The 21,153-nt window shown below is 50.5% G+C and overlaps 1 protein-coding gene across 2 annotated transcripts in view; it reads right to left on the reverse strand.

The window, feature by feature from the left end:
- RCOR1 (REST corepressor 1) overlaps nucleotides 1-6,549 on the reverse strand; it is a 113,232-nt gene extending 106,683 nt beyond the window's left edge. For both annotated transcript variants that reach the window (XM_060156518.1, XM_060156606.1), the window contains exons 1-2: nucleotides 6,045-6,549; nucleotides 5,902-5,961 (exon numbers count right to left, since the gene is read on the reverse strand). In XM_060156518.1, coding sequence (XP_060012501.1) covers nucleotides 5,902-5,961; nucleotides 6,045-6,333 — 349 coding nt within the window. In that variant the 5' untranslated portion in view covers nucleotides 6,334-6,549. The remainder of the gene's footprint in view (nucleotides 1-5,901; nucleotides 5,962-6,044) is intronic.
- Nucleotides 6,550-21,153: the final 14,604 nt, after the last annotated feature.

Raw genomic sequence — 21,153 nt, forward strand, 5'->3', positions numbered from 1 at the left:
TTAGAAATTTAACTCTTACTCCTGGTTCTAAAATCATGCACCCTTATTACCGTTCCCAATTATTGTATGCAGTAACAATGCTCTAAAACATTAAGAGTTTTAAGTTTGGCTTCATTGGCCTCTACCTGGAGATACGTTTAATGACTGAAAGATAAATACAAGTCACTTTGTCTCCACAGGCCTTACTTTCCTCATCTAGAACACAGGAAGGCTGGACTGGGCGGACACTACAATTTTCTCTCTCATTACTCCAAGGAAGGGAAAATCCAGAAATTTCAAAGAATTATGTCTACTGTGCGATTTTTACTAAGATCATCATCTTTAAAGAATTTGACTAATTTGAAAAAAAATAGTTTTAGGGTTTACTGTCAACATTTCATTTAAATGACATTTTAATGTTATTTTAAAATGTCTCAAACATTTTAGCAAAACACCTTTTGTCACCTTAAACCATTCTATTTTTTAAATACTTTTTTTTAAAAATCAACAACAGAAAACATAAAGCTCAACCAGAAGACAGATATATGTACTAGAAGAATTTCCATAACACAAAACAGAAGGAATTGTTAAATTACAATTATTACCCCTTATCATTTCTAGGGTCACAAATATTTTCCATAATTGCTATTTAAAGCTGTAGGAATTAACTCACTCCAAATCACTGAATCAGCATTCAATCCCCAATTCCTACCTTATTCAAACTTTTACTGTGCTGCTACAGAGACTCCCTCCACAAAAGGGATTTCCAGTTCTGTTTTAAATATAAAAACCAATACAAGCCTTATTTCTTACTTTTACATTATGCATGGAACCTCTAAAGAAAGGCTCAGAAGAAAGTGAGAGCTAAATTACAAATTAATTACAACAATCTATATAGCAGAGAGTAAAATATAAAAAGTAAAATAGACTGGGGGAGAATACAGTAACTTGGATAGACTCTAATGTTTCATCTCCAAAGACTAAGAAGTTAGTTGCAACTAAATTGCCCCACAGAACTTTATAACACCAAGGAAAATAGCTTTTTAAGAGTAAGCCTAAATTTCTTCAGTACCAAGGACTTTCAACACTGCTTTTAAAACAACTCTGCTCTGATCAGCCTCAACCAGCTAACCTTTGAATCACACTCATCACCCACAGAAGGGAACATTGTGGCAGAAGAACCTCACCTCGAAAACATTAACTCTCAAAGACAAGAACTTGAAAGTTTAGAGCAAAAACTCCCTAACTCAGAACACAGTTAATGTGTACTTCACTTTGGCCCAGGGATGGATTCAAGGTCTCTTTTGTACTATCCAGAAACTTGATCTGAACAGGTTTACCTATCCTCTCTGGATCTCAGTGTACTTTTCTGCTATATAAAAGTATTGGACTAGTTCTCCCTCTTCCAGGAAAGAATATTTACCTAAATTGCAGCAGGTAACATAAAAGTAATCTTCTTCAACTATCACAGTGCATGATTCACATTCAAATCTACTGCTTCATTATAATTCAGTCTTACCTCTGCAGTAAAGCAGGCAACGCGGGGACCACTGCTTGGCAACTGAAGTCCCACAAACGATAATTAGAATAAGATAGCAGACAATGTTTACTTAACACTCACTGTGCCAAGCACTGCGCTGGACATTTTACATGTATTAGCTCAGTTAATTTCTTCTCTTGAGGAAGAAGTTCCACTACCTCTACTTCACAGATGAAAGCAAAAATAAAGTTGCAACTTTATTTTTGTTGCCCAGGGGCAACACACAGTTGTCAAGAGGCACTGCCAAGATCTGAACTTGGGTTTGACGATTCTCATAGCCCAAGCTCTCACAGTCTACTCTATACTGCTTCTGAAAGAAGCCGGAAATTTAAAAGATGACTATAACTGACACAATCACAGGCCACAAGTGAGGGAAAGATCCCTGATTCATAATGGAGGGAACTGAGGCTCCAGAGATAAAATGACCAGCTCGACCTTAAACCACCTTCTTAACCACAGAGACAGGGCATTCAGCCTCCCGACAACCAGTTTTAAGTGTCTCCTACTTCACTACATCATGAAGGTGATCACTCACAGGGTTTATCATTACCCTGACCTCTCATTTGGGTGAACACTACCTCAAAGTACATCTACATCACAAAGCATTCACTGTAACTTATGAATTTTGGGGTATCTTTAAAATTGATTTTTACAATGAAACTAAAGTATAGCAAATAATATGTTCAAAGAGGTACATAGAACCACCAGTAAGAAGAAATGAAAAGCAGGTCAAGACACCCTGTTCAGAAAAATTATTCCACGTTAAAGCATAACACATTTTATTAATACAAGTCAACTCTGAAGTGACAGTTGAGCCAATGACAACCACAAATTTTCTAATCTGATTAAATATACTGGATTCAATGTTCCAAATACAGGGTGCATGTTTAAAGGGCTATTACCTCAAAAATATTTACCATTAACATTTCCTCTTCTGTAAGAGTCTTAGTTTTACTATTAGTGAACTGTGATACTGAAAACCAGCACAGACAGAAGTTGACAGTAATAACACATGCTGGGACTTCCCTGGAGGCACAGTGGTTAAGAATCCGCCTGCCAATGCAGGGGACGCAGGTTCAAGCCCTGGTCCAGGAAGATCTCACATGCCACGGGGCAACTAAGCCTGTGTGCCACAACTACTGAGCCTGCATGCTGCAACTACTGAAGCCCGTGCGCTTAGGTGTAGCCTGTGCTCCGCAACGAGAAGCCACCACAATGAGTAGCCCCACTCACAACTAAAGAAAGTCTGCATGCAGCAACGAAGATCCAACACAGCCAAAAATAAATAAATTTTTTAAAAAATAAAAAATAAAAATAAATAAAAGAAACCAAAGACGACTCAGCATACACTACGGCACTGAGTATGGAAAGACGGTCTGGACCCCACATGAGAACAAAGACTAAGGTAAAGATATGGAACTGCATTCTGGTCTTGTTTTTAAATCTAACTGATAAAACTTGTTCCATCGTTATAAACACAGATGTTATTTTAACTACCAAGTTCTGATCCAGTGATCCAGTTTAGGTCTTCGTTAGATAATAAGAACTGAATCAGCATTTTAGGATGGCAGTGCTCTATCCACTTCACTCACTACTTGTGAGGGATGACAAATCTTCTTTGGGCTATACAGGGAGTATCAGGTGGATCTAGTTTCAACCATTCGCTTTTAAAGCTAAATAGGGTCAAGTTGAGATACTGTGGGTAAATAAAATCTGACCTTAAAAAAAATTAAAATCAACTTCTTCCACTCATACATCTTTACAGAGATAGTTTTTTAAAAAATCAGTTTCCTGATGAGTTTCACACTTACCGGTCTGTTCAAATTTGTAAAAATAAATAAACAAATATTCAAAACTCAGGCAGGGAAAAAAAAAACTAACAATCACAATCTCAATTCCATATTATTCCTAACTTGTACTCATGGAAGGAAACTGTCTTAAGTCTAAAGACCTAAAAAAATTTTTTTGGCAAGAAACAAAATTGTTGTATCATTTCTATTCCAAAATGGAAGTCTCCCCCGTCCCTTAGATTTTTTTTAAAATCAATTAATTAATTAATTATATTTTTGGCTGCATTGGGTCTTCGTTGCAGTGCACCGGCTTCTCATTGCAGTGGCTTCTCTTGTTGCAGAGCACGGGCTCTAGGCGCGAGGGCTTCAGTAGTTGTGGCTCACAGGCTCTAGAGCACAGGCTCAGTAGTTGCGGTGCACGGGCTTAGCTGCTCCACAGCATCTTCCCGGACCAGGGCTGGAACCCATGTCCCCTGCATTGGCAGGCGGATTCTTAACCACTGCGCCACCAGGGAAGCCCTGTCCCTTAGGTTTTTTTTTTTTTCCTTAGATTTTAAGTTAAATGAGAACACACCTAAAAAAATAAATCAGTAGGAAACAGTAAAGTCCTACAATTTCCAGCCATACCTAGGAATTCATCCCACTGCTCAGATTGGCAAAACAGGGTTTCAAATTATTTCATACCAGTTGGATTCCTTTCCAGATTAAAACAAACACAAAATACGAAATGTTAATGCCAAGACCCAATCAACTGGCAGCAAGACCATGCAGCAAAACATTTACAGTGTTTTACTTTTTAGAATGGCTGGTCTCTAGCAAATTTATGCTTGCATCTATTCCATCGAAACTGCAAGGACAGCTCAAAATATGATCCTATTACATGTGCTGTTTCAAAGAGAACAACTCCAAAGAAATCAGGCTCATTCCTAACAATGCTGAGCTAGACATCAATATTTAGAAGAATGTCAGAATTCTAATTCTTGCTGTTGCCATCAAATATGCCCTTTTCTTTAGTCACATCCAACATATTTAAATAAAGCTTTCAAAACAAATATAAACAAAATATACCAAAAAACTGACCAACTTACTAAAACTAAAATATACAAGTTGATTTTTTTAAATATGTGGGGGAAACTTGGTGACAAGCTTTGCTTTATGTTCTGTGTATTAAAACAAAGATGGACTTGACCTACAAAATGAAGATAGGGTCAACTGTAACCAAAAAACAGTATGCTTCCCCTGGTGGCCAACCATGGAATGGAGAAGGCATGCACAGAAGAGAAAAAGCCTTGTCTCGGAGTTCCATCCTGTCACTCTTATAAATGAGAAGTGACTACCAAAAAAGGAAGACGCGGGGGAAGGGGAAACTATCAAAAAGACTAACATAAGTTAAAAGGAATACAAACCTGGGCGGTAGACTACATATACTTTAAGAGATTTAAATCATCAACAGACTAAAATGTAGAAGGCAAATACGGGAAAGGTCATTTATTTCCAGAATGCCCAAGAGCTCACTCAGGGATCCCTATGTATTTTCACTTCCAACACCCAGAGTTTCATACCTAAATAACAGCTTAAGAGCAATCGCCTTTTTCAAGGGCTAGATCCTTGCAATTTTCTGCAGTCTTGTTTCCAAGGAAAAGCATTTATGCATTTATCTTCTCAAACTCGTGGTATAACCTACATAGAGAACCTTCAGTTCTAAAGCCCTCCAACCAGGAGGACTGTTAACTCCAGTTCCACAAGGTTCTCTTTTGAGTTTTATTTCTGAAAGAAAACCCACGTCCTTTCAAACATTTTCCATGCCAACAATCTTTTAAAGATAATCTTATACGGAGACAGGCTAGAATCTCACTGACGAATTCCTTTGTCTGATTGGATTTTTCTGGTACTTTAAATCTGCTTCCACACAGAAGAGCAGCAAGAGTAGCAAATGTTCCAAGCTAGGGGGTAGGGATTTCTTGGAGGCGGACATCATTTGTTAGGCTAAAGCTTCTGAAGGTTCTAATCTTTCACAACCCGTTCCTTAAAAAAAAAAAAAAAAAAAGCGGGGGCGGGGGGAATACACATACATTTACAAATAGGTCCTAAAATCAAACTGCCACCAGCCAGTCTCTCTTCCCCGAGCAGGCGCCCTCTGGGAAGCACACTTCTTTTATTAACTGGTTTTGGGAGATCTCAAGACGGGAGGGGAGTCGGGGCCAGGCAGGAGTCCAGGGGCGGGCAGGACGAGGAAAGGGCATGCGGGGCAACCCTCCGCAGGGGAGAAACGGGTCCGAGGACGTCCCAAGCCCAGGCGCTCGCAGGACACTAACTCTCCGGCGCGGCCGCCCCTGCCCGGCCCCGGCGCGGCTCGTGCCGACCCGGGGACGCCGGAGCCCCCGGGCCAGGTGGCCAGGTGTGGCTGCGCGCCGCCGCCTCCAATCCGACCCGCCGCGGCGACCGGGGCCTCCCCGGGGGCAGGCACGCCAGCAGGACACCCTTGCGCGGGTGTCTCCCGCGGACAGCAGGACCCACACAGGCAAAAAGAAAGTTGTCCGAGGCCGTCCGCCCCCTCGGGTCGCCGGCCGGCCGGGCTGGGGCGCTACTCACCGGGGTCGAAGTCGGGCACCACCGCCTGGTACTGGGGTCCGACCCGCATGCCGCCGCCACCTGCGGGGAAGCAGAGAGGAGGTCAGCGGGCGGGCGGGCGAGCGGGCGAGCGGGCGGGGGCGGCGCGGGCGGCTGCCACTTACCGTGTTCCTCGTCGCTGGACGAGCCCGAGCTGCCTTCCTCCCAGGAGTTGCTGCTGCTGTTGCCATTGGGCGCCGCCGCCGCCAAACTTTTATTCTGCCCATTATTGGGGGCGGCGGCGGCCGAGGCGGAGGCGCCGGTGGCCGAGGAGGAGGCGGCGGCGGCCGAGGAGGCGGCGGCGGAGGCGGAGGCGGCCGAGGCGGCGGCGGCCGAGGCGGCCGCGTTGGCCGCGTTGTTCCTCCCTCTCCGCTTCCCTGAGACCTCGGGGCCCTTCTCCACCATGGCCGGCATCGGCGGGGGCCCGGACCGGGCGAAAGTGGCGGGGACCCGCGGCTCCTGAGGAGGGGGCGCCGGGCCGGGGGAGGGAGTGAGAGCGGGCGCGGAGGCGGGCGGGCGCGGCCGGAGCTCGCGGGCGCGAGTTGGGGCTGGGGCGGCCCTAGCGGGCGGAGAGCGGAGCCGCTTCAAGCCCCCAGCGCCGAGCCGAGCGCAACTTTCGCTCTCATCGCCGCCCGCACTTCACTGGCACTAACTACTCCAGGAGCAGCGAGCGGGAGGGGAGGGGGGCGGGGCCTGGGCGAGCGGGGGAAGCCGCGCGCAGCCCAACCCGGCGCGGGGTGGCTCCGCCCCCGGCGTGCTCCCATTGGCTCTTGTGGGATTTGGACGGCGAGCGGCAGCCAGATTGGCTCCGCGTACCAGTCTGTCCAAGGGGCCGGGGCGGGAGAGCGGGGAGGGGGAGGCTCCGGGCTTCCGTTGGTCAGGTTCGGTTGACGCGTATCGCCCGCTGTACGTGGTTTGAGGTTTGCAATCTCTCTACGCCCCATGATCCATCTCTCTAGGCAATAGCGAGGAGTTAGCTGTCCTCCCCGCCCCCTCCTTCTGCCGGTCCCCCCTTCACCTGAGCGCGCCCCCCGCGGCCTCTGCCCCCACGTTCCCCGAAGGGCTCCACTGAGGATCCCATCGGTTTCAAAAAGTAAAATATACGCGACACGAGAACAGAAATTGAATGCAAGGTTGGGACTACTTTCCCCCTCGCGCGGAGGATTACATCTCACAGTTTGAATGGGTTCTATACAAAGAGGGGAAACTAATTGGAAGAAACTAATTGCGCCCCCACCTTTCCCAAGGGATTTGGGGGTTACTCAGCGCCGGGGGAAGCTTGGTGCAGGGGACAGGCTTCCCAGGTGACAGTCACCCCCGGAGCAGAAGAAAGCAGTGTAGGGGCTCAGGGGGTTTAGTGGCGCTTTCTGCTAATTTGGTGGGGGGAGGTTGGAAATCGCCGCGATTGCCCGAGTTTCGGGGCGCGCCGCGCCTGCGAGGCCAGAGAGGGTCCTCTGCCCCTGCCCGGTAGCAGAGTCGGGGCGCGGGGTCCCTGCCGTCCCGGATGGCCGTTTGGAGAGCTGTGAAGGAGCCGAATTGTCACAGGGGGAGGGGAACACTTAAAAATGGGGTGGGGGACTTACAGAAATGGGCTAGGGTCCGGGAAGGGTAAAGAGGAAGAAGCTATTTTCATCCCAAGCCTTTGGTAGGGGAGGAGGGTCAACTTCCTCCGAGGCAAGAGCTACTTTTCCGGATCTGCTGCCTGCCCTGCCTCCCCCACTCCACCCCTTGCCCCAGAGAGTGACCACCGGCCGACGCGGGGCTGCTTTTATAGCTGGGGGTGGGGGTGGGCGATGGGAGAGTGTGTGACTCCCTTGGAGGTCTGTATCTGCTCCACCCCCACTGATCCCCCCAAACAACATGCTCTTCGTACATAATCAGGAATAATCAGGAGGCGAGAGAAGGTCTATAAATGAAAATATATATATATGTATTTTTTTAATGCAGCGGATGGCTATTTTTCTTTTAAGTTACTTCAAACCTGAGCTTAATATGGGGACAGTTTACACCAGCTCTGGTTATAAATAGCTACAGGGAGAAATCTGAAGTTTTATGGTTTTAAAGCCTGAATAAATAAGCAGGATGTTCTCCACGTTTTTTGCAGCATGAGCCATCATTATTACTTCAGTGAAGTGACCATGTTCAATTCTGCCTGAATGAACTGTAAGAAAAAGCGCTGGGAGCCCTCCCCATGGAGGAGAACTGCCCCCGCCAAGTTCAGGGTCGCAGCTCCTGGATTCCCCTTAAAAGGACACTCATCTCCTAGGAGAGCCCAAGTAGCGCAGGTGTGTGCCCCGGGATACTCCCCAACAGCTGGCCTGGGTAGGATGCAGACAGCAAAGCCAAGGGTTAGGAACCAGAGGTGGCATTCCCCGGGCTGAACCACCTGGCCGAGGGCTGTGACTCATCTAGAGGTGAGCACTGTGTGAGGAATGAGGTTAAGAGCCCTCTGCCCTGCTCGCTTAGTGTCTATGAAGTTATACCACAAGACTCTGGATAGATTAGCCTACAAGGGCACAAAGGTGATATTGAGTCATTTATTAGAGCAGCAGGAATGGCACAGTACATGGGGTCACCAGCACCACCTACCAAACCCCAAGGTTGGAGCTACTTCCTGGCTGGGTTATAACAATGGGTGCATCACTGGACCTTCCAGCCATTCAATTTTTCAACAAATATTAACACCTAACGTGTGCCAGGCCCCGTTCTATTTTGACGCCAAAGCCACACAGATACTGGCCTTGACCCTGTCAGCTTCCTTGTCTGTAAAACACAGGTAATAGTAACTACCTCCTGGCCTGGTGAAGTTTTTACAGATGCCATCTCTCCAGCCCCTCTTCTTCCACCCTAGGGACCCCCTCAACCTGAAGGAAACCCCCTTTCCTGCCCCTGCCTATTGTTTGGGGTGGGGGAAGGTGGCCCACACACAACCCTTCCGATTGGGAACTTGTGGCCTCACAACTTCAAACTGGCACTCCATCGAGTCAGCAGCCCCACCACGTTTTTCGGTGACACCCTCTCCCACCCTCGTCTAAGAGTTCACACCTTCTCTCCTCTCCTCACACTTCCCACAGCCCCTTCTGCCCTCACTCCCAGCCAGTGACCTCACCTCATTCAGTGGGAAAAACTGAATCCATCAGGTGGGCCCTCATCTTCCAGTCCCCAAGCTGACACATCTGCCTGCCTGGCACCCCACTCCCCCTCCGTCTCTCCCACCCCAATCTTGATCTCAGGCACCCACCTCCGGCTGCCCTCCCCTTGCTACTCTCCTGTACCATCAGCCTCTCTCTCTCTTTCCCCTTGGCTAGCATTTTCCCAAAAAACAGGGGGAAATCTCTCCCTTGCTCCCAAGCCCCTTTCCGCCTCCTCCCCATTTCTCTACTCCCACGACAGAAGACAGAAAACTCCAAAGACGTGTCCATACCTGCCTTCCCCACTCCCTCCCTTCCCAGTCTCTCCTCACCCCACCCCAGCAGGGCTGTGTGCCTACTCCTACCTATTGCTAAGGTCACCCACAAGCCCCCGGCTGCCCGATCCAGCGGTCACTTCCTGGAACACTGCCCTTCTCAGCAGCACCTGAGTCCGCCACTCCTCCCTCTGGAAATTCCCTCTCTTGTCTGGACCTTGGTTCCCCTCCTACTTCACAGACCGCTCCCCCTCAGTCAGTCCCCTGTGCAGCCTCCACCCTCTCCTTCCACCCTGTAGTCATTGGGGTTCCTCCTGGGCCCCCTTCTCTGTGCCTGATGCGTAGTAGGCACTCATTAACCGCAGAGTGAGAGAGAAAGGGAACACAGGCTGCTGTGGGTGCACAGAGCAGGAGCCAGTCCTGGGGGGGGAGGTTCCTGGCACAGGTGACGTCTGACCAAGACAACATGAAATATGCCCTATAAGGGGGACCTTTGGTTTTGTCAGCCCAGCGTCTCCCAAGTGTCTACCCATCCACAACACCCTCCTCCCGGTGGTTGGCTTGGGGCTCCCCCATCTCTAACTGGCACGTGACCCAGGCCTGGCCAATCAGAGCACCCCAGACCTCTGGCTACAGTGATTGGCTTCGCAAGGGCACATGACCTAGCCAGGCCAATCAAGGGTCTTTCTGGAACTTTTCCTGGAACTCTCAGGAAGGAAGGGACCTCTCTCTCTCTCTCTGAAATCAGGACCTAGAGATCTGAAGCCTAGAACCTCCAAAGCAGGGCCAGGGATGGGGCAGGCAGGACAGGCCCCACTGGGGCTGGAAGTTGGAGGAGACGTTTGTGCCCCGGGGTCTCGCTTGCCCACCCCAGTCCAGGGCCTGTTCCAGGGAGCCCTTCTTACCCCACCAGTCTGTGGAAAAAGGCCGGTTGAGTCCTGATAGGATCTTTTGACCTCTCCCCACTGTCCAAACTGCATAAGCCAGGCCTGAAATCCTGGCTTTTTAAATAGAGCGATTGGACTTTCTGTTACAACTCAAAGAATCCTGGATGTTACGAATAATTAGGCATTAATCCTGTGCAGAACAAGAGAAAGGAGACGCTGGCAGAGAAATAGCACCTTCCTGTCCCCTGTGAAAGGCTTAAAGATAATCGCTAATATCTTCAGGGCGTAACTGTGCCTGGTTGTGCTCTCTGTGTAGAAATCATCAGTGCTTTTAATCCGCCCAGTACTCCCACTGGGTGTACACGGTTATGACCGGCTCATCCGCGCCTTGTAGGTAGGGAAACTGAGGCACCTCGAGGTGAAGTTTCCGCCTGAACCGTGCGACCCCACTCGCCGGCAGGCCTCAGCCACGTAGCCGTGCGGCCGCGGGCCTCACCAGAGACCTAAGAATGTTGGGAGGACCAGGGAGGAGGATGTGGGCAGAATGCCTTGTCTGATTCCACACATAGTGTTTATAATTTTTATTGCTGCTTTTTTTTTTGTTTTAGTAGTATTGTTAGATGACTTGTTAGAAAATTCTGCCAGGCAAGGAGTAGCTTCCCCAAAGCTGGACCAGGCAGAAGGCAGGGTGTGGGCTGGCAGGGAAACAGCCAGAAGCCAGTCCTGGGAGGGTTCGTTTCCCCCGCAAGGCTCTTCAGAAACTGAGACTGGGCAGGAATTTTAGCCATCCTAGGAGTTCTTTTTCTTTCTTTTTTTTTTTTTTGGCTGCATTGGGTCTTCATTGTGGTGCGCGGGCTTCTCATCACGGTGGCTTCCCTTGTCGTGGAGCTTGGGCTCTAGGTGCGTGGGCTTCAGTAGTTGTGGCTCGCAGACTTAGTTGCTCTGCGGCATGTGGGATCTTCCCGGACCAGGGCTCAAATCTGTGTCCCCTGCACTGGCGAGTGGATTCTTAACCACTGTGCCACCAGGGAAGTCCCATCCTAGGAGTTCTTAACCTGCAGTCTGTGGATAGATTTCAGGGGTACCATGAACCTGGGAGGGTAGTTACAGGTTTATTTAAATGAAACTTTAACTGAAATCTAGTATTTTCTTCAATTATGAATGTAGGTGGTACTAGCAATGGCTGGGACTATGGTACCCCTAGAAATCATGATACTGTCTCATCACATTACATGTTGGAGAGATCTCAGAACAGTGTGTACAGTCATCTCCAAAATTACAGAAGATATTAGACCTGCTGCCAGATCTTGTTACTAATGTGTTAATAACCAAAGAAAAAAACTCAAAATGGATTGTATACCTAACAGTAAGAGCTAAAACTATAAAACTCTTAGGAGAAAACACAGGAGTAAATCTTCACTTCGCAAGGAGTGACCTCGAGTAGGCAAAGCCTTCTTAAATACAATTCCAAGAGCATAAGGAACAAAAGGAAAAAAGTAGATAAATTGGACTTCATCAAAATTTTAATTTGGTTTTTTTTTTTTTTTTTTGCAAATGATACCATCAATAAAGTTAAAAACAGTCCACACAGTGGGAGACAATATTTGCAAAACATGCCTGGTAAAGGACTTTATCTAGAACATGTAAAGAATTCTCACAACTCAATAATAAAAGATGAATAAAATGGGTAAAGTATCTGAATAAACATTTCTCCAAAGAAAGTATACAAATTGCTAATAAGCACATGAAAAGTTGTCCAACATTAGCCACCAGGGAAATGAAAATCAAAACTGCAGTGAGATACCACTAGGTATCCTAGCCCACTATGATAGCTATAATAAAAAAGAGTGGTAATAACAAGTATTGGGGAGCATGTGGAAACGTAGAAACCTTCATACACGGCTGGTGTGAAATGATGCAGCTGCTTTGAAAAGCGGTCTGGCAGTTCCTCAAAAAGTTAAAAATATAGTAACCATATGACCCAGCAATCCAACTTTTAGATATGTAACCAAAAGAATGAAAACATATGCCCACACAAAAACCTGTGCACAAATGCTCATACTAGTGTTATGCACAATAGCCAAAAAGTGGAAAAACTTAATGTCCATCAACTGATGAATGGATAAACAAAATGTGGTCTATCCATAAGATGGAATACTTTTTTAACTTCATTTTTTAATTAATTTATTTTTTTGGCCGTGTCGCGGCTTGCAGGATCTTAGGTCCCCAACCGGGGATCAAACCTGCGCCCCCTGCGGTAGAAGCGCAGAGTCCTAACCACTGGACGGCCAGGGAGTTCCCTCATAAGATGGAATATTATTCAACCATAAAAAGGAAAAGGATACTGACATGTGCTGCAACGTGGATGAGCCTGGAAAACATTATGTTAAAGGAAAGAAGCCAGTCACAAAAGAGCACATACTATATGATTCCACTTACATAAAGTGTCCAGAGTTGGCAAATGAATAGAGACAGAAAGAACATTTTTGGCAGCCAGGGGCTGGGAGAGGAGGGCACTAGGCAGTGACTGCTGATGGGAACGGGGTTTCTTTTAGATGTGAGGAAATGTTCTAAAATTGATGGTAGTGCTGGTTGTACAACACTGTGAATATACTAAAAACCATTGAATTACACACTTTAAATGGGTACATTGTATGGTATATGAATTCTGTTTCAATAAAACTGTTTTCAATAAAGCCTCCTTGCTGGGCCTGGAGATCTCAGGTCCGGCTCTCCACACCGGCCTCCTCGGGCGCTGCGGATGAAGTTCTGACTTTGCCCGGATGCCAGGGCCAGCAATGGTGACTGCTGGAAGGCCACCTGAGGCTCCTGCCTCACAGGTCCCTGCTCGGTCAGGTCCCCGTTGTGCATTATGGCAGCCCCAAGTCAAGTCTTGCAGCCTTGACCTCCACGTTACAATGAGAGTCAGAGGCCAAGCCACAGCCTGTCTTCAGGGTAGGACTTGGGAGTGGAAGTATCAGGCCTGGGCCCTTCCTGCCCAGTTCCCCCTGCTCTTTCTTTAAGTACCTTCAGGAATGTTTCACTCTTTATCTGAGAGCCCTCCCCAAGAGAATTTGGGAGATGGCCACAGGCCTGGGATAAGCGTGGGGCCTCCGAGGGTGACCCCCTCAAGGGGCTACAGGCTTGTGAGAGGACCAGCTGAGACAGACCTTAGCTCCAGGCCTACAGGTGGCTGAGGGAGGTCTCCTCGCTAGAGCCCAGTGGCCCTCCAGCCCTAGGTCTGTCTCAAGTTTCCACACTTTGGGGACCCCTCCCTTCCTGGGGTTGCCCCAAGCATGCTGCTCCCACCAGGCCACGTGGCCCACTCCTTCATGTCTCAGCTCACAGGTCACCTCCTCCAGGGAGCCCTTCTGACTTCCCTGACCACCTGAGGCCCCTGTCCCAGCCCAGGTCCCCGAGATCCTCCTTCCTGGGACCAATCACAATTATAATGGTCTATGTGTGGCACTATCTTTCTCTCCCTCTGGAAAGTAAGCTCCATGAGGCTACTCTGTGGTCTGTGAGCCTCCCGCACAGCAGGGCTCATTAAATCACCACTGCTGACTGTGGTGGGGTCAGGCTGGGACATTTAAACAAGACCTGAGTCAGAGCGTAAACATCGCTGGGCAGTAAGTGCTGAGCATAGCACTGGCTTCCCAGGTAGCCCCGTGGCTGGCAGACGCCGGCTTTCAGGCTGCCGCCTGGCTGCACTCAGACATTCAGACCCTCAGAGAGAGGACTGCCTCTTCTCTCATCTAGAACCTGCCTTCCAGCGTGTGGTTTCCTGTCCGAGGACCCACCCCTTATCTACAGGAGCGACAGTGGGAGTAGGACCCCCTCCTCCCCTCACCCCACAGGATGCTATGTCTGAAACAGGCAAATCTGCTAAAGACCCCCTGAGACAAACAGACACACAGACAGGGGAGACAGATGGCCCTGGCAGTTGGCGTGGGAGCGCTTAGTCCTGGAGCCAGGTCACGCCACAGGAGCTGCAGGGGGCCTTCTCCTGGGCAGGGTTGGGGGTACCTGGGCATTTCCTCCTCCCCTCCCTGCTTGAATGTCGGACAGCCTACCTTCGCCCCAGAACAGCCAAGGACATCCTTGAAACGTGGACTGGATCCTGCCCTTCCCGGCTCACAACCCCCGGGGCTTCCTGCTGAGGATAAAATTCAAAGCCCCCTCAGAGACATCCAGGCCCCCAGGGACGCGTCTCCCTCCCCGCCTTCCACTCCCGGCCTTTCCCTCACCTCCTCGGGGACTTTGCACAGGCTGTTCCTGGCCTGGAGCACCTCTCCCCTCCTGACTCGGTCATCACCTGCTCAGAGAGCCTTCCCACCTCCAGTGCCCCCCGGCCTCCCCCTGCAGCGCCCCCGGCCTCCCCCTGCAGCGCCCCCCGCCTCCCCCTGCAGCGCCCCCCGCCTCCCCCTGCAGCGCCCTCTCCGCCTCCTCCTGCAGCGCCCCCCGCCTCCCCCTGCAGCGCCCCCCGGCCTCCCCCTGCAGCGCCCTCTCCACCTCCCCCTGCAGCGCCCCCCGCCTCCCCCTGCAGCGCCCCCCGCCTCCCCCTGCAGCGCCCTCTCCGCCTCCCCCTGCAGCGCCCCCCGCCTCCTCCTGCAGCGTCCCCTGGCTTCCCCCTGCAGCGCCCTCTCCGCCTCCCCCTGCAGCGCCCCCCGGCCTCCCCCTGCAGCGCCCCCCCCCCCCCGCCTCCCCCTGCAGCGCCCTCTCCGGCTTCTCTCAATGACAGTTGTGGCTCTTTGTTCTTGTTGGCTGTTGCTCACTCCAAAGACTCCACCTTGGCACCGGGACATGTCTGTCTGTCCTGCTCACAGCGCACTCCAGCCCTGGCTGGTGCCTGGCCTAGAGGAAAATGCACCTCAGGGTCCCCCTCGTGGTGCGCACGTGGGGTCAGGGGGTGCCAGGGGTGATGGAGGCGAAGGGGGGGCCCGGTGAAGGCCACCTGGCCGCTTGTGAGAAGGACTGCCGTGGCCCAAGGGCAGGGCTCAGTCAAAGCCCCTCCTTGGTCCTCCCACCATCTCACCAGCCTTCCTCGCTACAGCCTGAGCGTGTCTTTTCTTTTTTTAACTTTTTTAATTATTTTTTTTTTCCAGCCATGCCACGTGGCTTGTGGGATCTTAGTTCTCCAACCAGGGATGGAACCCGGGCCCTCAGCAATGAGAGCGCAGAGTCCCAACCCCTTGACCGCCAGGGAATTCCCCCAGACATCTGTCTTGCCGGTGTCTGTCCCCTCACTGGCCTAGAACACGTGGGCCTCGGTAAAGGTGAGGGGTTCTGATGAGTGGCCCAAGAGGACGGCATCCTTTTAGGTGGGGGCACAACATGAATAACATCAGGGCCCTTTTAGCAAATGCCTGACATTTGCGGAGCCAGTGGAGGAATCAGGCAGACCTGGGCCAGCCCTGCTCTGTCTCCCGGGCGTGGTCTCCGCACATTCCGCCTCCGTGCCCCTGCTTCTGCTCTGAGGAGCGCTGAAGCCTGTCCCCAAGGGCTGCTTCAAAAATCTCAGAAATCCTTCGAAGGAGTGGAAAGATGGTGGGTGGGGCCCCTTTGTTCACCTTTGCTCCTGCCCCAAACCCCACCAAAATGAAAACGAAGGGACAAAACAACAGCAAAATCTTGGAAGCTGAAAATCAGATGGGAGGGTGGTCACCGACTTCACCCACCAGATAGAGCTGGTACGAAATCCAGCTGTGGGGAAATCCGAGGAGTCACCCCGGACTATGCAAACCCCCAAAGCCTTCCCGTCCACACTGTGGGCACCAGGCCCGCCCCCTCTGCCCAGTGGGAAGTGGGCTCACTACTTCCTGGTGTATTTAAGGGTCCTCCTGGCAACCCGATGATGTAGGGTGGGAGACTGTGCAACTCAAGTTCGCAGAGCTGGCCAAGGATGGAGGGACCCAGCCAAAGAAAGGGAGGAACTGTGTATGGACCCAGCCACAAAGTGGATGAGCCTGAAAACAACATGCTAAGTGAAAGAAACCGGCCCCCAAAGGTCACACGGTGTCTGATTCCATTTCTATGAAATACAGAATAGTCCATAGAGACAGCAGATTTGGGTTGTCAGGTGCTGGGGGAGGAGGGAACAGGAGTGGCTGTTTATGGGGACGGGGTTTCCTGTCGGTTCTGCAACAGATACTAGAGATGGTTGCACAACACTGGTGAATGTACTTAACAACCACTCAGCTATACAAGCCAAAATGGCAAAAGTGATACATTTTATGTTATGTGTATTTTCACACACACACACACACACAGGAGAACTGAGGGACCAAAGTTGGAGCCCAGGACTTCCCTGGCGGTCCAGTGGTTAAGACTCCGCACTCCCAAGGCAGGAGGCACGGGTTTGATCCTTGGTCGGGGAACTAAGATCCCACATGCCGTGGAGCAACTAACCCCGTGTGCCACAACTACTGAGCCTGCGCTTCAGAGCCCGTGAGCCACAGTTACTGAAGGCTGTGAGCCACAGCTACTGAGCCTGTGCTTCAGAGCCCGTGAGCCACAACTACTGAGCCCATGCACCACAACTACTGAACCACGCGCCTAGAGCCCATGCTCTACAAGATAAACCACTACAATAAGAAGCCCACGCACCACAACGAAGAGTAGCTCTCGCTCACTGCAACTAGAGAAAGCCTGCACGCAGCAACGAAGACCCAACGCAGCCAAAAATAAATAAATAAAATAAATTTTTAAAAAATTCTTTAAAAAAAATTTTTTAAAAACAGAAACCAGATCACGTCATTCCCCTGCTTTAAACCCTCCATTGGCTCCCATCTTACTCGGAAAGGAAACAAAGGCTTTCCAGTGGTTCCTAAGGCCCTACCCAAGCAGGCCCCCAGTGACCTCTTGGACCCTGTCTTGTCATCTGGCCTCCTCTGTGTCACCAGCTGGCTCTAGCCCCACTACCCTTTCTGTTGATCCTCGAACAAACCAAGCACACCCAGACCTCAGGCCCTTTGCACCTGCTGTTCTCTGTGCCAGGAATGCTCTTCACCTAAAGACCCCCTCGGCTCACTCCTCACCTCCTTCAGATCTGACCACTCTTTTGAAACAGGCCACCCTCCACCCAACACACTTTTTCGTTTGCACATGTCACCAGCTCACATATTTTACGGATTTGTACTGTCTATCTCCCCCTTAGGATGGCAACCTCTTGAGGACAAGGATTTCCGTGTGCTTTGTTCACTCTTGTTTCTCCAGAACCTAGAGCAGTGCATGGCACACGGTGGGCTTCCATAAATATCTGATAAATGAATGAACCATTTTAGGGTGAGGACACAGGGCCCAGAGGGGCAGAGTGATGCAGCTGTGACCGGCAGCTCCAGGGTTTCCTCCAGGCCTCTCTCCGGAGCTCCCCGATCCTTCCAGCTCTCAGTGCTTGTTATTTTTGTTAGTATCCACTCGTATTCAAGACGCAGTGTTCTCACAGCATCTTCTTGCTGAGAAGGCAAATATTCAAAAATACTTTGACAATGACATTCTCCACTTCCCCAAGGCTGTGTGAGATGCCAGAAATGATGGGACTAATTAGCGGCACTGACTCCCCACACATCCTGGCATCTGTGTCTCCCGGGGAGAGGGCATGGTAGCCAAGACTCTCTGGACACTGCACATGGACCAGGGCAGAGGGCAGTGAGGTCTTGAACCTGGGCTAGGACTGGCTCCACCTCTGGCAGACCGAGGGCTCCTGAGCCCATCCTGGGCCTCTCTGGCCTCAGTTTCCCCATCTGTAAAACGAGAGAGCTTTTGCCTCAGGTTCAGGTCCAGATGCTACCTGCTGCAGGAAGCTGCACTGCCCCCATCCTAGAGCACAGGGCCCACGTGCCACATGCCAGTGCCAGTGAGGTCTGAGCAGTTCTTTCTGAACGACCTCAGAGACCTGAGCCCCCCTCACTCAAGCCCACCCTCAGCCTGTTTCACTCTTGGACCGTGCCACACGGCTTGCGGGATCTTAGTTCCTCGACCAGGGATTGAACCCGGGCCCTAGCAGTGAAAGTGCTGAGTCCTAACCACTGGACTGCCAGGGAATTCCCATCAGCCTCCTTCCCTCTTCAGGTTAGCTCCATACATCTTGAGTGTTCCGCCATGCTGGCTGCTAGGGACATAGCAACAGGTTCCCACATCAAGGTCAGCTCTATCCCGGTCCCAGTCCCCTTGAGACCAGGCTTTATTTGACCCTTGCAGCAACCCCAGGAGGCCTCCAGCACAGGGCTTATTGCTCCCATTTGACAGATGTGCAAAATGAGGCCCTGAGAGAGCAAGTGACTTGTTCCAGACCCCACAGGAAGCTGGGTGGGTAGAACCATAACTGGAACATGGGCCTTCTGACTGCTGGTTCAGGACTCTCATCTGGACACCTCTGAGAAGTGTCCAGAGGGAGCCTCAAAAGCTGGGAAGGGCCCCCTATTCTCAATCACAGACAGATGGACCCAAGCTCAGCTCACAGACTCCACCAGGATCCGGGGCCGCAGAGAATGGCCAGAGGGGCTGGAACTGGCCAGGACCGAGGCGGGAGCTAGGTCACCCCAAACATCAATTTCATCAAGCCACTCCTCTGCTAAAGAACCTTCCATGGCTCCCACTGCTGCCGCACCAAGCCTACCTCCCTAGCATCACCCTAAAACCCCACCCTAAGACCCCACACCCTAAAACCCCACCCTAAAACCCCACAAGGGGTCCCTTGTCGCCCCCCACCCAGATGCAGCAGACTGGTCTTCAGGTTCCTCCAGGTCCCAAACTCACCCCCACCTCGGCACCTTTGCTGGGGTGGGGATCCCCACGTGGAGCTCCCCCCACCAACCTGGTCTCATTTCCTTCCCTCCTCAGCAGCCCTTACTCCATGCCAGCTCTCCCTCCTGTGGTCCTGGAGATCAGAATTCAGGAGGACAAGGTCCCCACCCTCCAGAAGCTCAGGGCCTAGTTAGGGAAGCAAATATGTCTGTGAAAAATCAGAATACAACGAGGCGACGGCATCTTGGGAGTGAAGGAGCCAACAGGGATGGCAGCTCCTGATTCTACCGGGGGCCAAGAGAGGCCGCAGGGTTCCCAAACCGAGAACAGCCGGAAGGACACTCCCAGCAGGAGGAACAGCCTGTGCAAAGGCCCCCTGGAGTGAAAGAATATGATTTTTTCCTGGAAAACAACGCACCATTTCCCAAGCCCAGGTTCTGCATGGAGATGTGATGGCAGACGAGGCCTGGGAACGTGAGGGAGCTTGAATGCCAGGCGAAGGTGTCGGGCTTTATCCTCTAGGATAGGAGTGAGCAAACTACCACCTAAGGGCCACATCTCGTCCACCACTGGTTTTTGTACAGCCCGTGAGCTGAGAATGCTTTTACTTTTTTAAATGGTTGAAAAAAATCAAAAGAAAAAGACTAGGGCTTCCCTGGCGGCGCAGTGGTTGAGAGTCCGCCTGCCGATACAGGGGACATAGGTTCGTGCCCCGGTCCGGGAAGATCCCACATGCCGCGGAGCAGCTGGGCCCGTGAGCCATGGCTGCTGGGCCTGTGCGTCCGGAGCCTGTGCTCCGCAACGGGAGAGGCCACAACAGTGAGAGGCCCGCGTACCGCAAAAAAAAAAAAAAAAAAAAAGTAAAAGACTATACTGTGTGTGACACAGAAAGTTATATGAAATTCAAGGTTCAGTGTCTATAAATAACATTTTATTGGAAGACAGCCACACCCACTTGTTTACATAATACCTGTGGCTGCTTTTCACTTCAACTGTGGTGTTGAGTAGTTGGTTCACAGGGCGTGCCAAGCCTAAACTATTTTCTATCTGATGCTTTCCAAAAAGTCTGCCCACCTCTGCTCTAGGAAGTGGCAGTGGTTCCCAAAGGGGATTCCAGGGAACACTCATCCCATGAGATTCTCTGGGAGGATAGGGTTCCCCAGGTGAGTAAATCTGGCCTACTCTGCGTGCTGCATCCCATTCCCTCCAGAGAGGGACAGTGAGCAATAGTACAGTAAAGGCACTGAGAAGTCCTGCAGGAAAGAACCTTATTTAACTGCGATGAGTCATTAGAGCTGTTCACAGAGCTTTGAATCCTCTCCTTCCACGCCCATGGGAAGACTGCATATCTCCTTGGAGATAGGGATGGCTGGGTGGCTCACTTTGCCACTGAGATGCAAGTGGAAGTGACATGCATCCTCTCTGAGTGGAGGCTGTATGAGTCCGTGGGTGACTTAACACTTCCTCCTCCTCTTCCCCCTGGCGATCAGTGTAGCTCCATCAGCCTGGGCCCTGGAGTGAGAAGACTTGGAACAGAGACCCTGCCAGCCCATGATGGACATGAAACAAGAGGAAGAAAATGTCCCTTGCTGTGTTGTGCCACTAACAAATGGACAGGGGTGGAGGGGCATATGGGAAAGTTCTACCTTCCACTCAGCTGTGTTGTGAACCTAAACAATGAAGTCTAGTTTAAAACAAATGGGCAGAGCATGTGATCCAGCAATCCCACTCCTGGGCATATATCTGGAGAAAACTCTAAGTCGAAAAGATACATGCACCCCAATATTCACAGCAGCACTATTCACAGTAGCCAGGACATGGAAGCAACCTAAATGTTCATCAACAGATGAATGGGTAAAGCAGATGTGGTACATATATACAATGGAATAGTACTCAGCATAAAACAAATGAAATAATGCCACTTGCAGCAACATGGATGGACCTAGAGATTATCCTACTAAGTGAAGTCAGCCAGACAGAGAAAGACAAATATCATATGCTATCACTCATATGTGGAATCTAAAATATGATACAAATGAACTTATTCACAAAACAGACTCACAGACATAGAAAACAAACGTATGGTTACCAAAGGGGAAAGTGGGGCGGGGGGGAGGGATAAATTAGGAGTTTGGGATTAGCAGATACAAACTACTGTATATAAAATAAACACTCTTTTACCAAGGAGCTGCCGAC

The sequence above is a fragment of the Lagenorhynchus albirostris genome, chromosome 1 (assembly GCF_949774975.1).
Source record: "Lagenorhynchus albirostris chromosome 1, mLagAlb1.1, whole genome shotgun sequence".
Taxonomy (NCBI): Eukaryota; Metazoa; Chordata; class Mammalia; order Artiodactyla; family Delphinidae; genus Lagenorhynchus; species Lagenorhynchus albirostris.